Below are 15,620 nucleotides of genomic sequence, written 5' to 3' on the forward strand. Positions count from 1 at the left end.
CTGTCGGGTAGTTGCTGAGGAACTCACATTAATCCCTGCTTTGCCATCTTTCAATACAGAGGGACCATTACTGCCTAGAATTTGGGGAGCCAGTTCCAGAAAAGTGCAGCATTTGCAGAGCTTCCACCTGGGTAGATAGTTTTCCCATGGGTGCTTTGCCCCATGGGTTTGCACCTAGGCAATGTTTTTTCCAAGGGACAAGAATTGAGCTGATAAAGGCAGGGCTGCTCAGAGGTGTCTGAACAGATAAGCACACTTTGCTGCAGATGATGGTGTGGCCCCCACCAAAGAGCCCACCCCGAAAATCCCACCTGGTTTTATCCTGGCCCCCTCACACACTGGTGCCTTGTGCAGGAACCAAAGGTACTCCTCCAGACCTGACCCCTGGGTACCAGCATGGATTTGTTTGTGCTTTTGGAAGACAGCTGCAGGTGAAATGTAGGGCTGCGTGTGGAGAAGGGATGGCTGACACTCTGGGAGTCTTGCCTAGGTATCCTCAGAGAGGATTTGAGCTCTGGTGATGCCTGGGTGGGCAGGAGCTGGTGGCTTGGGTTTACTTTGCTGCTGCTGTGTAAAGAGCAGACGGAACCCTTCATTTCTGTCTCCACAGCTAAGATCCCTCCCCTCCTCTTGCTGCTCACTCAGTGGAGAGATGCGAGGAGGAAAGGATGCTGCTAAGCTGCACTTTGCTCCAGTACTTGGCACATCCTTTGCAGTATCGGCTGTTTTCTGAGCAGAGATGCTGCCTGCCTGCTAACCGATGCAGCCATTCCCTATTGCTCCCCTTGAAAGAAGATGGAATCGTAACCCAGAGAGTGAGTGAGTGATGCGGCTGCTGCACAGAGACTGACTGGGAGGAAGAAAATTGGAGAGACTGGAATATGTGCCTGCCTCAGCAGCACTGCAGTGGTAAAGCCCCTGACTGAATACGTGCAGGTTACTGTTCTTTAGGCATTGCTACAGAGAACTCAGGAGTCGGATGAAATGCATCGGCCTCCTTTTTCACTGCTTCTCTATTGTCATCATGCATTAATTGCTGGGAGTTATTTTCCTTCCTGTGGCTGACTGCCTGCATCTCTTCGCATACTGCAGGAGAAACAGTGAGGGAGAGAGCACCAATCCAGTGTCCTGTCCCACAAGAAGGCTTCTGCATGATGTGCCAGCGCAGTCAGGGGCTGCTGCAATGGTGCATAGAACCTCTGGAACAGCTGGATTTGGGATTATTAATGGTTTCTAAAGGTGTCCCAAACTGCATCTAGCAACTACGTGAAGACATTGGCTGTCCTTTGGGGCTTACTGACTGCTTTCAATTTTCCTCTCGTTACTGCTTTCACGCTCATCTGGGTCGACAGCATTTGAGTGAGGGGAACATACTTCCTTGGCCAGGAGTCGGAGGGTGCTGCCCAGAAAGTGCAGGTGTGAGCTCTGGAGGGGACTGCAGTCTGACCAGCCATGGCTCAAGCAGCTAAGCAGCTGAAGAAAATCAAAGATATTGAGGCTCAGGCTCTGCAGGAGCAGAAAGAGAAGGAAGAATCCAACCGCAAGCGCAGGAACCGTTCTCGGGACCGGAAGAAAAAGGTCAGTGGCATTGGGGCGAGCAGCCCTATATCCAGGTGTGGTTGTGACAGTGAGTGCTGTTTGTGTTTGGGGGGTGTTGGAGGGTGGGGAGAGAATGACAGAGGGGCAGCCTAGTCTCTGTACAAACCTGTGTGCAGTCAGCACAAGAAACAGTCTGTCAAACAGAGGACAACTTTTGGGACCAGAAATCTGCTGTTTACCCTGACAGCTTGCAGGGAGTGGGGGGAGGGAGGGAGCACGGATATAAAGAAGCCTAATGAAGGGGAAAGGGAAGTGAGGGGTTTATCAAGGCAGCTTAATAGACTCACTCAGCCCAGTAACAGATTTGATCTCTAAGATAAAATTGCTGGTTTCTAGCTTCCTTCCATTTCCCACAATCGCTTTTTGCGTTCAGAGCTAAGGGACAAGAGACCCCCACCCGTTTCTCTCGTGAAGGACTAGTGTTTATATCCACTCTCTCCCTTGCTTAATCTGCACCAGAATACTGAAACCAGGGCATAGCGGGAGCAGACCCCTAACAGAGAAGGCATGTTTGTGCAGAGGACTGTGGGTTCTGCTGCTCCTGGGGGCAGGCTATATTTGTGCATGGGACGTGGGTCATCTTTCCTTGCTGGCAGCAGGTGAGGAGGATCAGGGGCAATGAAGAGGTGTCTGTCCCTTCTGCTGACACCAACATGCTGGAGCCTGGGGTCTGCCAGCTGTTTCGAGCTGTAGCTCCTCTCTGGAAAGTCACTGCCAGATTTTTCTTGCTTCCAGCTTCCTGCAGGAGTGGGCATGTTGCTAAGATAGCTTTGCTGCCCCTTGAAGACCTCTTGAATCTGAATGTTCTTCTCACAGGAGGGTCTGAGGGTATATGTGCTATGCACCAGTGCAGAAAGGCAGTGAGGAGAGAGGTGAAACCAGGGATAATCAAGGGTATATCTGATAGGAGGTTATGACACAGGAATTCTTAGGTGGGCTCCTCCTCTGCCTTTACCCAAAGAGCTGGAGACTTCCATGTGCCTCTGTGAGCAGGAGCCTCACAGCAGAGCTTTGCTGTTGGAGCGTCTTAGTAGCTGGGCCCTGAGAGTACTGAGGAGTCTTGCTTTTCTTAAAGCTAGGCCGGGACAACCTGGAGAGGTCTGTGTCCACAGAGAGCAGCTCATCAGGGGGAGATCAGTGGACACATCAGGACAGATGTGAGGTGTGCAGGCAGCAGCTGGGGAGTTGGATATGGGGGTCATTCAGCTGCCACACTGTCGTGTCAGATGCCTCCTTCTCCAGTGATAATAATTGCTCGGTGCCTGCAGGTCCAGGACTGTTCCCTGCAGTACTTGTACTGGAAGCTGATGGAGCAACTTGCCTCTCACATTGCCAGAGAGCTGTAAAGGGGATCTTATGTGAAGAACCACCAAATCAGGTCATTCTTCTATTGGGCCAGCTCTCTCTTGTTAGCCCCTGCCCCAAAGCCTCAGTGTCTCTAGTGATAGTGCTTTTCCTGTACAAGTCTCCTCGGGGCCAAGCAGAGGCGTACCAGGATGTATTGGAATTTCTCATTCTGTTTTGCTGCAGCAGTTGTGGGGGTTTGATTTGTGTTAGGTCAGTGTCTCTTAGTGCCCTGTGAGCTTGCATGGGACTCGTGTCGTGTCCATGCCAAAGGCCCTTGCACCGGCTGCTGGAATATACTGAAATCACTGTGGTGTCATTGGCTCCTTCTCTTCCTCTGCCAGTGCCTTCCAGCTGTATCTTGCTTTGTAAAGCAGACACAGGCTCTTTGGGGCAGAGACTGTTCATTCACTTGATGTTTGTACAGTGCAGGGTATCAGTGTCTTGTCTTTCTGGTTGAGCCCACCAAGCATAGCTGCAGTGAAAGTTAGTAGAGGCATGACCTATGATCCAGGGAAGTCCTAGCATGACATAAAGCAGAGAAGATGGCCAGAATGAAGGAGATGACGACCTCAGAAGAAATTTCTTCTCATCCCATGCCATGTGAGCTGCTGTTATGAGCTGTTATGTCTTCAGTTTAGTATCCTTTAGCATTTCCTGGAATTTTTGTGTGGTTGTATGTGTCCCATGAACAGCACGGTTGTATCCTGCAAGAACCTTGTATTCTGTGATACTTGGAGTCAGTGAGTTCTGTTATTTAATGCTGTGTAGCCCAAAAACCTTCTCCTTGGACCATGATTGTATTTGTTGCTTTCCAGTTTCCATAGCAATTTCTTGGGTTTTGTATTAAGTGCATGTAACGATAACCTGATTGACCTTGTACTGTCCATTTTTGTGCTCTGTACCTCTTGTTTGTCTCTTGGCACAAGGACGGTCCAGATGTATAACCTTGTCACTCCTCCATTATTCCCTGCACCCAGCCTTTGTAACTCAGGATGATGACAGCTGAGCTTTCATTTGACAGGGGCTGCATCAAGGATTTAAGGAACAGTATCTTGTCACTCATCTGTGCTCCCTGTCCAGCCCAGGCATACTTGTGCTTTGGGTGGAGCTGTCACATGAAACAGCCAGGCATGTCCTGAAGAGTGTTTCTGCTCTGTGTGTTCTGCAGGGTGGCTGGAGGTTGTCTCAATCTTAGGATGACCCCAGAGAGCAAGCGTTCAAGAGTCCTGTGTGTTCCCACATTTCGTGCAAGTGCTGAACTGTGAGGACTTACCAGGGCTGTGGCATGATGTGTTAATGACTTCTGAGGATGCCCTGCAGACAGGAGGTGTGACAGAGAGCAGACGTGAGCAAACGAGAGTGTGAATTAACAGAAGTTCACTGCCATTAGAGGATCTGCCAAGCGTCATCTGGGTTGGCTTCTTGCTGTTCCTGCTTCAGGATCCTAGCTTCAAATCTTTGTGCATTTTCCTTAGATGGGCAGTTTACAGGGGACCAGAGCCATTCTGTCATTGCTGCAGCGCTGCATGTGGAGTTTCTGATGTGGCCATCTGCACTGACAGGGAAGTAGTGATTGACAGGAACGATACCTGTGCTTTGGATGCAGCTATATGTCTCTTTTTTGTGGTTTTGAGAGGCAGTCATAGTCAAGAGCACTTCCTTCCTTTCCCTGCAGATGTGGTAAGGCTACCTCGGCAGGAAGCCCTCACTGGGAAGTCATGCAGAGCGCTTCAAAGACACAGTCCTGTCTTTGCCAGGGTCAGTGGGCAACAGCAAAACACATTGTGGAAAAAAAATGTTCCAATGCTGTTTATGAGGCAGCTCTCTAGCTTGTTATATGAACACAGTTATTGAGTCCTTTTTGAGTTGCATGTGACTTATTGTAGTTATGTATTAAAGATAGAAAACAGACCAAATGCCTTGCCAGGAAATCTGGAAGTGTTGGCAGAGCTCACCAAATGGATTCTTAGAAAGGGCCCAAACGCCCAAACCGTCCAACCCCCAAACTGGGGCCCAGAGGACTTGGATTGCCCTTTGTCTCAAATATACATGTACAAGCAACTTGCAGCTGTACCAGGTGAGCTGTACCCACAATCGATGGCTGATGGCATTGTAACCTGACGTGCTTTGACTGAGACTAATAAATAAGTTAGTACTTCTATGAAAATCTTTCTTCCTATTGAAGTGTACTTATTCTGGTACTAAATTCAGCCAAATATATAGTCAAGCATAAACAGGGGCAGACACCTTCATCTGCCTCTCTCCAAAGATGCAGATTCCAGCTGTGCTTCTCAGTGGGCATACAGGATCCATGGAGCAGGAGGCTGGAACCTCTAAAATGTCTATGACAAGAATTCTGTGCAGCAAATAGCAAGAGGACTTGAATAACAGCAGCAGTGCCAATAATGTCCAAAGAACTCATCAAGTGCACATGAGAGAGGATACTCTGTCTGTGTGCAGCATAACCGGGGCTACAGTATTAAATAGCAATCCAACCAAAAGCTTGAAGGGAAATTCTTATGATGATTCCTATCAGTGTTTAAATTATTAGTATGAAAGATGCGATACATCCTCTGGGAACATTCAGAACAAACTTTGCTTGGGCATCTAAAGAACAAATGAGCAAAGCTGCCTGAATTTACCACTTTCTTTTTTAACTTTTTTTTACTTTTTTTTCCTGATGGGGGCGGGCAGGGAGGATACAGTGAGGAACGAACCTCTTTTCTCTTTCTGCTTCTGCCTACTTTCTTTGTCTCTCAAGTGTTCAAGGGTAAGACAGTCTCTTGTTATGGATTTGTAGAGCATCTCCCACAATGCATTCTTGAATCGTAAGTGCTTCCTAATAAGAAACTCCCTGCATAAAACTCCTTGGCTTTTTTCTAGTTGATAGTTTCCTGGAAACAGCATGCAGACCAGCCTGAAGGCTCATGGATCTCCACAGCACAGTCTGGCACCCATCCTTAGTGCAGTACTGCTTCTGCATGCTGCAGCAGGAAATGTTTTAGTGCTCAAGATTACACACTGAAATACATCCTGCCAGGAGAGGTTGGGAGGGTGCTTTGGAAAGGGGAGACAGGAAATTTGTGAGAGTGGGTTTGAATTATGTGGGACAGCAAGAGCAAGGTGTTTCCATTTGGCAGGAGCTCTTCCATTTGGCAGAGAGCTTTTCCTCTAGCTGGAGAGAAATGGTGGGAAAGGGCTAAGGGAGGACAGAGGATCAAGTGACCCCCTTCCTATATTCTAGCATGGATAAGGGATAAATGTGGGCAATTAAATGGCTGATAACAACTGTCAGAAGAAACTCCAAGCTGAGGTGTGTGAGGTGACTTGGCAGAGGCAGCACTGAGATGATTGCGGCGACATGGAGGATGCTGATGAGAATGCTTTTACATGGATGAATTTTTCCATCCTTAGGAAGCTAGGTCATGTGGTAACTAGATCAAGTCAGGAAGGGTTTGGACCAACAGCCACAAACTCAATCAGACAGAGGAGCAATTGCAGATGATTCCTTAGAAGGACAGTTGAACAGTCATATAGGGTGACCATGCTTGTGCTTGTTGTGTGACAAGCAAAAGAGGTCACTCAATGACTGTTCACTGATAGGGTGTATCAGGGTGGTCTGAGCTAAGGATTCTGAGGTAGAAAATCAAGACACCTCTGTCAGAATTATGCAATAAGCACATGAGAAACTGGGGTGAGAAATCGCTGCTGGAGTGCTGCCAAGGAGCAGCCACTGGGTCTGTTCTCTCTGCTCCCCTGCATCCTTTCAAATGGCTGTTACTTTGCAGCAGCCTTCAGCTTGCACTGGGTTTTGAGAGGATGCAGAGAAAAGAATGATGAAGAGAAGGAGGGCAAAGGATTTCAGCAGACCCAGCTGCAGATGGCTCAGAACATCCTCATGATAACTGGACTTCTGAGCTCCACTGTGTCCTGCTCCCATGGATATCTGGCCACCGTACCATCACTGGATTAGGCTACTGAGATTCTTGCATTCAGTGGCAGTAGCTCCTGCCAGAGAGGTGACGTGGCTGGCTGTCAGCCACCTGGGTCTTCAGTAGCTGCTGGGAGCTGTGCTGGTATCTTACCTGCAAGCTGGAGCTCATCAGCAGGAGAAAGGACCATGCCGCCTGCAGAGTCTCAGAGCACAAGAGCTGCTTTGTCTCCTTTCCCCGTGATGGGGTGGGGTGAACAGGAGTGGAATATGGGCATCTGGATGTGGGGGATGTTGGGTAGGAGCAGAATCCGCTTCTGCAGGGATTCGCTGGTGGGAGAAGGCACTGGGGGGATGTTGGTGCTGTTCTGCACTGCTGCTCTGCAGGCTCTTAAATTATTCAGGTAATAACAGCATCTGAATGTGCTTGGTGAGCCCGCTGTGCTGAAATGAGGTGAGCAGTATCTGAAACCTTGTAGCATTCAGAAATCTGTTTCAGGAGCAAGTTATTTCAAGCTGTGCCCTGTCCCCTGAGCCTGGCACCTTGGCCAGGACGTCTGCGCCAGGAGGCCACTGGCTGAATGCAGGGATGAACCCTGAGTAAATGCTTTCAGGAGGGTGATCACGAAGGACGGTGTCTTCGTAAAAGTCCTGCACATGGTAGCCTGGTGGGCTTAGTCTACCCACCGTAGAAAGCCACCTGCAGTGTGGTGAAGCTGAGGTGCAGCAAGGTAGATCTGAGCTCAAAGGAAAGCAGATTTACAGAGTGCTAAAATTAGAAGTTTAGTCTAAATTATGCTAATTTGTTTTAATTGTCTATGTGTGTCAAGGTTCTTCAGAAATGTAACCTCTCTGTGGTGGTCTGGAAAGGTGCAGCATCACTGGTGGTGTGATGAAAGGATGGATTAAGGATGGTAGATATTTCTGGGTTCCCTGGCCTACTTACATCTTTCTTGCAGTCCTAACCCCAGCTCTCAAAATGCCATGAGGGTAGGTTCTGAAAGCGTTAGCTCTGGATTGAATAGGCCAGATGGTTTTGTTAAAACCTTTGATGAGCAGAGGGCAGCTTCCTAGGTGCAGGGAAGTTTCTGGCACCTTCTCCCTCTAAGGCCACTTCGCAGCATGACAGAACCATCCGAAAATTCTCAATTTTCTTCCACAGCTGATTATGTCATGTTTTGAACCTCAACTCTGCAAGCAGCAGCAAAAAATTCAAGCTCCCTTCCTATTTGCAAACCAGATTTTGCTGACTGGGTGAAATGTTAAGCCAGAGCCATACATCTCTGTGTAGGGGCTGCAAGTGTAGGGGACTCTGTTAAATCTATGGCTTCAAAATGTTGCATCCTCAGTGAAAAATCTATAGCAGAGACAAAGCAGCAGGTATTCACTGAAGTGTCTTGGGAGGCGGAAGGAGAGAATGCAGCAGCAGGAGAGCATTTAGAAAACAGACGAGGTTTCTATATTTGTGCAGAGATGAGGAAGGAAGGAGAGAGTGTGCGCGCGCATGTTTGTGCCTGTGTGGCCAGGCCACCAGGAAGATTCCTGTTCAAGAGAAAACGTACTCCAGAAAGACAGCAAGCAGAAGTGAAGGCTATGGTCCTTCACTACACTGTGGTGACAGGACTTTGCAGGGTTTGTGGGGTGCATTCATGTGCCTATGTTGGAACTTTTAAATGGGAAATGCAGGGAACAGCATGATGAAACCCTTCGGAGAATATAAACTATGTTTGATTTTTTAACCAGTGTGATAGTTTCTGCAAAGGATTAATAAATATTGTCACCTTCTTACAGTGTCATTTCTCCAGCAAACTAAGGTGTCCAGATACTCTGCAGGAAATGCTGTGTATTGAGTCCATTTAGTTCCTTCATTGATGCCATGCCTGGAATGAGGAGCATTGTGTCTTTTCCAGGACTTGCTCATTACAACACCAATCAAAGAATAAGATAAATACTGTAAGAGAGTGCTGTTTGGTGGGTGTGACAGGTGTGGGGTGAGTGAAACACAGGTTCAGCTTTAACAATACACTTGTCTGTGTACCAAGCTCTTTATTCCATTTATCTGAATATGGAGCGAAAGAGTAAAAGGTCTTTCTTTGGTCTGACTAGAAATCAGCTGTGTTGATTCACAGTCATCACTCTGCTGATGACTGAAGTGTGAGCTTTTACTGTGTGCTATAACCATATGCATACGTCTTGTAGGTTCTCAAACTGATGTTTGAATCAATAATATTCTACTGTAAATGCTTTCCATGGATTTGATTATAATAGTAAATAGTATGTCCTTAAATAAGATGCTAAACATTAATAATCCCTTGTTCTTGACTTGTGAATCTCTGTGTGGAGTTTCTCTTATTTTGGAGTGGTTTTTTATTTATTTCGCCTCTCCATTTCCCTTGTGGTGAATGAAAGTACTCAGGCTGACAGTGGGAACAGGGAGTGGACTAGAAGGAGGTGGTGTGCTAGAGAGTTCTAAGAAAGGTAAATCTTACTGAATTGGATTTTGATGTTAGAGTTGCCTTTACTGCAGTGGGGAGTGTTCTAGTTCTTCCCATCTTTAATGCTGAAAGAGAAGTTGCATCTGTGGGACACTGGCTATGGCACGGGGAGGTTTCAGCGCTAGGAGATGCCTGCGTGGGATCAGTATTTGTCCTGAAGGCTTTAATTTTCTATGCTTTTTCATTCTTCAGCTCTTTTCCTGGCAGAATCATCTTAGCTCACAGTGACAGTAGGTTTGGTCCAAGCAAGAATTGCTCAGTGGAGCATGGCATGGCAGCTCTCTTTACACGCAGCTTGGACGTGCCACTGCACTGATGCATAGCAATGTGCTCCTGTTAAAGAGCAGCACGGTGGTCAGCAGGCTGACCCCCTTTCTGTGAGGACTGGGAAGAAATGCTTCCTGTCAGCCTGCCGTCAAATGGCTGTGGAGCTGAGGTTGCAGTAAGAGGAGCTGCAGTATCACAGGGCAAGAGTATAAAATATCTGTTGTCCACCAGTACTGTATCAGCAAAACTGCTTTCAAAACTTGTGAACTCATCCCTGCCAGTGGTGAGATTTGCTTCTCAGACCTGTCCGGGAAGTCCTCCAAGGTCAGCAGCAGTTCAATAAGGCATAGAGAAAACACCTTCTTTCCATTCCAAATGTGAGGCAACAGCATTTGCTGTCTCCTGACAACATTTCACAGGGATCAGCAGCACTTGCCTACAGGGCCTCTCTGCACAGTGCGTGGCACCACCATCATCTTCAGCAGAGGGTCAGCGAGGGACATTTATTCTGCCTTTCCTGTATAGACAGACACTGGGAGTAAATTGCAGATATTTGGGAAGAGGAGCTGACATCTTTCACTAATTCACTTTGCTTTAAAGTCATGCCTTGGAGCTAAGAAAACTGTGAAGACACTTGGAGCAGCTGATTGAGAGACTCTGCTCACAACTGCAGTAGTGATGCAACTTCCTCATGAAACTTGGAGGTAAGGTTCATCACTGAGAAGGGACATTGCTTATTGAGAGCTTTAGTCTGAACAGACTTTTTGTCTCTGCAGAGGTGGTGTGTTTTTTGTCTGTTTTGTTAGGAATAAATGCAGCATTTTCCCTGGAGAAAGTGCACAGTAATAAGCTATGAACCTGTAGTTTGTTCTTGACAGTAAGAACCTGCTGTAAAACACTGAGAAAAAGAAAAGAAAAAAGATCAGAAGAGGAAGAGGCTTCAGAGTTTCCTTTACTGTTCTTTGGAGATTTCTGGAGAAATAAACAAACACCACAAATTAAGCAAGTAACATGATTTTTGTCCTCTTTCTGGAGCTGCAGCTGCTGCAGTCAGCTCTCCAGCCTCAAGCTGTCTTCTGTATACTGCCAAGCTTTGCCAGCAGGTTGCTGGGATAATATTAGGCTTTTTTAATGACAAAGGGTGCCAGGAAAATAGATATATACAATTTTTACATTTAAGTTAAAAGAAGTATATGACATGCCAGCGATCTGACTGGGAGGTGCCATGAAACAACAAAGAATCAAGGAATCTCTTTAAGTGCCCAACCATGAAAACAAGGACCTAATTTTGGCTATGTTTTTAAAGACCAGCATGAATAAACATGCATGCAAACATGTTTGGAGGATGTTATGCCTCTGAAGAGGCACTAAGGGTTGCAATAAAGTAGGAGGACAGAGTAAAATGCTGGAGGCTTCCAGCAGGCCCGTGTTCCAAACCATGGTCAGCAGGTAACACAGCAAAGCAGCTGTAATAGAACTGGTACTCTCACATATCTGCCACAGTGGGCATCCAAGCCAAAATGGTTTCTCAATGTCTGCCTGCTGGCAGGTGAAAATGGCTCGTCTTTTCTGTTGAAAAGAACTTGAAGGAGCCAAAAGAGGAAATAATAGGATTTCTTTACTGTTTAATTCCATTCACAGACAAGCACAGCCTTAGTAGTCTTAATCTGTAAAGCAGATACGTAGGCTCCCTCAAGAAGTTAAGAGGAGGAGATCTAAAGTTTTAGGTTGAACTGCTTTGTGAGCATCCTCTATAGTTGCTGTCAAAGATGCTATGATACTTTTCACAACAAAGTGTTTGTGTGGGTGGATTGACTCTTCTGTTCAGCAAAAATCTTTCTTAGGTAATTGCATTCTGTTTCTTTGGAGCCCCTTGTTTCCCCACCTCCTGGAGTTCTCTGTAGCATTTCTGTGGTCTGCTGAAGGCTACCTCCTCTTACTCTGCATATGGGATCACTAGTTTAGCAAGAGGGCAAAAGAATACAAGGAAACTTTGCAGCTGTGGAGTAGGCTGAATCTTAAAATGAAAGTGGTGGGAATGACAGAGTGCAGGACACATGTTCTCTATGTAGAAGAGAGACTACTCTCTGAAGTAGGAAACTACTTCAGGTTTCTGTGTTTCATATTGTAAAGTAAGTTCCCTCAGATATTTCAAGTGTTCCTCTCTGCCCCCACACTTCAGAGCTTCTTGGCTTATACTGAACCACCCTGACCTGGCGGCTCAGTAAGGTAGGTGGATGCAGGGTCGGTGTCAAGCATTTCCTGGCACTGACAGCACTGGTTTTTTGCAAATCCTCAGGGAATCACAGTGCTAAATGCTACAAAATATTAATTTTGTAAGGTAAGCAATTGTGCAGTCATAAGCTCAGAGGTGTCCTTGCCATGCAGGGGATCTCTGTGCGCTGCTGGAGAGAGGATCAGGCAGCCAGCTCCTCCTGTGGTTGGCACAACTTGTGTGTCACGTGGAATTACTTCCTCCTCTCTGCTGGGATGCAAGAGAAGATAGGGACTGCGTTGTGCTGCATCTTACTTGGCTCTGCTGGCTGTTCTAGCTGTTCATCCCTTACCAATTCCCCATTAACGGCTCTGGGGCCAGCACTCTCACGGGGCTCGGCTCCCAGCACTGATAACATGGAGTACCAGCATCCTATTTTTTATCATTAGGGGAAGGGGGATTTTTTTTTTTTTTTTAATTAATAACCCAAATAACGCTGTGAAATAGCACTTGTCTGACCTTAAATATTAAACTCCCTTAGTTGGGTGAGCTGGGGCACAGAAACAGCAGCGTGCTGGTAGTGATGGGCTGTGGAAGAAGATGAAGTGGTGCTGGACATCATTAATACTTTCTCCCTGGAGGGCCTTCCCTCTTCAGGGCAGCCAGGTGCTCTTCCACGCAGCTCCCCAGCTTCCAAATGGCATTTTTCACACTTTAAACATTTTGCACGCTTTGAGCAGATCTGAACATCAAAGGCTGGTGTATCCTGGCTCTGGCGTTACCATGGCAACAGCAGCTGAGAGGATTTGGATGTTTCTGGGATGGGATTTTGCTGCTGGGTGTGTTGGGCAGAATGGGGCTGCTCTTCTCACATCACTGCCATTGTGGGCACCATGCTCTGTGAGGGGATGGCCTGCCCCCACCCAGGGGTGGTGCAGACCTCTGTGTCTGAACTGCTCACCTCAGCTCCCTCCAGTCTGGGAGAGGAGGAGGGGATCCTTCCTGTGCTATGCCACATGTGGAAGTAGGTCAGCTGAATTGTACCCTTAGATGTGCTCGTTTCTCTCTGCTGGCTCTCCAGGGAGCAGAGCACGGAGCCCTGCTTCAAGCGTTGTCTCTGTAGGAGCCCAAAACTGCTTCAGTGAGCCTACCCTTGGGATGTTGGCCTCAGATGCCTCTTCCATCCCCCTTCAGCTCCAGATATGCTGGATACGGTGGATTTCCAGGAGTGAACATAAAGCTGAGCTTTAAACACTGTGAAAATATGATATTGGTCTGGTTGGGTAGTGTGCTAGAGCAGCACAGTCAAGGGGCTGCTGTTGATCCTCACGGTGAGTCTGTCAAGCTGTGCGTCCTGGGCAAAATGCCGCATCCTCCTCCTTGTGTGCTGTAAAATGGCCCCTGGAAATTCATTGCTGTTCTGTGAACATTACTCATTTGGGTGACTCTAGCATCTCCAGCCAATATCTGCTGAGGGGACAGGCACGTGTGTGACTTACTTGGACATGCACATAGCAGATGCCCTTTGTGGGAGAGGGGGAGTGGGGGGTGGTGTGTGTGTGGAGATACGCACTTGAGACAGATGGGTGGTTTGATGAAGGAAAGCAGGTAATTCTGAGCACCCTGCCTATTCCTTGTGCTGTCACAGCAATAGACAACCCTCAGACTTGTGATCTCAGTGCTGTTGTCCTCTGCATACTACAGGAGAAAATATTTTGTCAAACTGCCTGAACATGACAGAGCAAGATCATGTTAGTGCAGACTGTGGTATTTAGGTACAGTGCAGACCTCAGAGACTGGGTGGCTGAGAATAAAGGTACACTGAAAGTGTGGGGCAAGATCTGAGTTCTGGCTCTCTGGCTTAATGCTCAGGAGCAGAGCAGACTTCTTTCCAAGAGGAGCAGAGTGCAGCCTGCCAGGTGGGACTGTGCATTCATCTTTTCTCACAGGAGGTCAGTCCCTGCTGCCTCCAGGCATGCACTGCAGCCAAGTACTGGAAATCTCTTGGTTCTGAGATTCCCAAACAGGCATAACATTTTAGGGGTCTCTCAGTTACCTGTAATCTTGCAGTTACAGCAGGACCAGTGGATCCAACAGGATCAATAGCTGGGGTGGATTAACTGCAGCCTGCGAAGAGTCTTATTACATCTTTCAGATTGGTGCCTGTCTGAATGAAAGCTGAAATCTGCACCATGATCAGTAATTAAGAAGTGATCTGCCCTTGGCCCATATTGTGGGCATAATGCCAAATTCTGAGTTCCCGGAACTGGGGATTTTCAGATTCAGGCTGAGTTAGGTGATGCTTTTTGCTCCCAGAACTGCCTGGTCTTCAAAAGAGGTCAAACGGTAGGTGAGATGTGTTCTGGTCCACTGGATAAGAGAGCTGGATGCAGAGGCTGAACAATTTTATCTGTGCAGATATCTTCTTTGCAGCCAGGATAGCACAGTACAAAGCCATAGCATAAACAATGGGACATGAATATTCCTTTCCTTTGGGAGCTCTGCATCTCTTTCATGTCTTCACTCTGAGAATCTGACTTTCTGAGTTTTTATGCTTGAATAAGTATAAATAAGATAAATCAGTGTGATGACATTTTCAGTTGTGTTGCCTGGCTTGTTCAAATGATGAGTAAAAAGAACACTTGATAAGTTGTGGCAAGATGCCAGAGAGGCACATGCTATGAAGCTGTGTGTCTGCTCAATATGTGTGCAGGGAGGGGCAAAAGGCTGCTGAAACATCTTGGTTTGGGGCTCAGACTGCTTCCTCTCCAAGAACTAAATTGTGATTGTGCTGGTACAAGGCAGCTATCTCTTGGAGTAAGAGAGCAGTCTGCTTCATCTCCAAAATCATGCCAAAATCGTGCAACAGTGCACAGTTCAAGAAATACAATCTTAAGAAGATCTATTAAATTTGTATTTCTGAATTTCCTTTGGGAATCTCACAGATTAGATAGTTCTGAACTGATAAATGACCACAAAATGGTTTCTTAGATCAGGGCTATGACAGGAAGAGATTTCTTATTTCTAATAGCTGCTGAGCTTCGCAAACGCAGTCCATTGGGTTTCTTTTCATTTGTTCTGTGCTTCTGCGTGCCGATTTTTAGACTGATTTGGAGAGAAGTACCTGTAAATTGGCTTCCCCTCTGTCCCCCCAACAACAAAGGAGATGGAGAGGCAGCTAGAGAGCAAGGGCTGGAATATTTGTGTACAGCAAATCTTTGTCCCCCTCCCACCACATCACATTGCACAGCTCCTCCTCAGATGGAAAGGTGAAGAGCAGATGGACTTCTCACTCTGTTGCTCATGGCTGATGATTCCAGCACTTTGGAAACTGAGCATCACCTGTAAGAGAGGTAAGGCACCAGTGGCACCTATGGACTTCCTGTGAAGTCACAAAACACCATGCCAGAAGCCACAAACACCACAGGAAAGCAAAGCCTCAGGTGTATTATGTTCTGTGGGCTGCCTGCTCTGAGCTGCAGCATCTATCTCAGCTCTGCAGAGCATCCTTATCCACTTATTTATGCCTGCATCACTGCTGCTCTCTCCCAACAGGAAGAAGTGGCCTGACAGCGCCGCTGTTTTTCTGTGTACCTGCTGTTATCCATGGCTGGGCAGCAGTAGCAGAATTGCTAAACATTTAAATTATTCAGCTTCTGTTGTTGACTCAGCTTTTAAACTACATTGACATTTCCTGAGATAACAGCTTGCTGACTGGAACCTGGGAGCCTGGCTGGTCCTGGGAGCCTCAGCAGGAGCACAGGGA

At 47.1% G+C, this 15,620-nt stretch overlaps 1 protein-coding gene across 13 annotated transcripts in view; it reads left to right on the forward strand.

Moving 5' to 3' along the window:
- The first annotated feature begins 600 nt into the window (after positions 1–600).
- ANK1 (ankyrin 1) overlaps positions 601–15,620 on the forward strand; it is a 53,661-nt gene continuing 38,641 nt past the window's right edge. For 5 of the 13 annotated variants that reach the window (XM_039564294.1, XM_019291216.3, XM_039564295.1 and 2 more), the window contains exon 1: positions 603–1,578. In XM_039564294.1, the coding sequence (XP_039420228.1) occupies positions 1,453–1,578 (126 nt within the window). In that variant the 5' untranslated portion in view covers positions 603–1,452. Of the gene's footprint in view, positions 1,579–15,620 lie in introns of all 13 variants that reach the window. The other 8 variants (XM_039564303.1, XM_039564299.1, XM_039564293.1 and 5 more) reach the window with 3 other exon arrangements.

Source organism: Corvus cornix, chromosome 22 (assembly GCF_000738735.6).
Source record: "Corvus cornix cornix isolate S_Up_H32 chromosome 22, ASM73873v5, whole genome shotgun sequence".
NCBI classification, from domain to species: domain Eukaryota; kingdom Metazoa; phylum Chordata; class Aves; order Passeriformes; family Corvidae; genus Corvus; species Corvus cornix.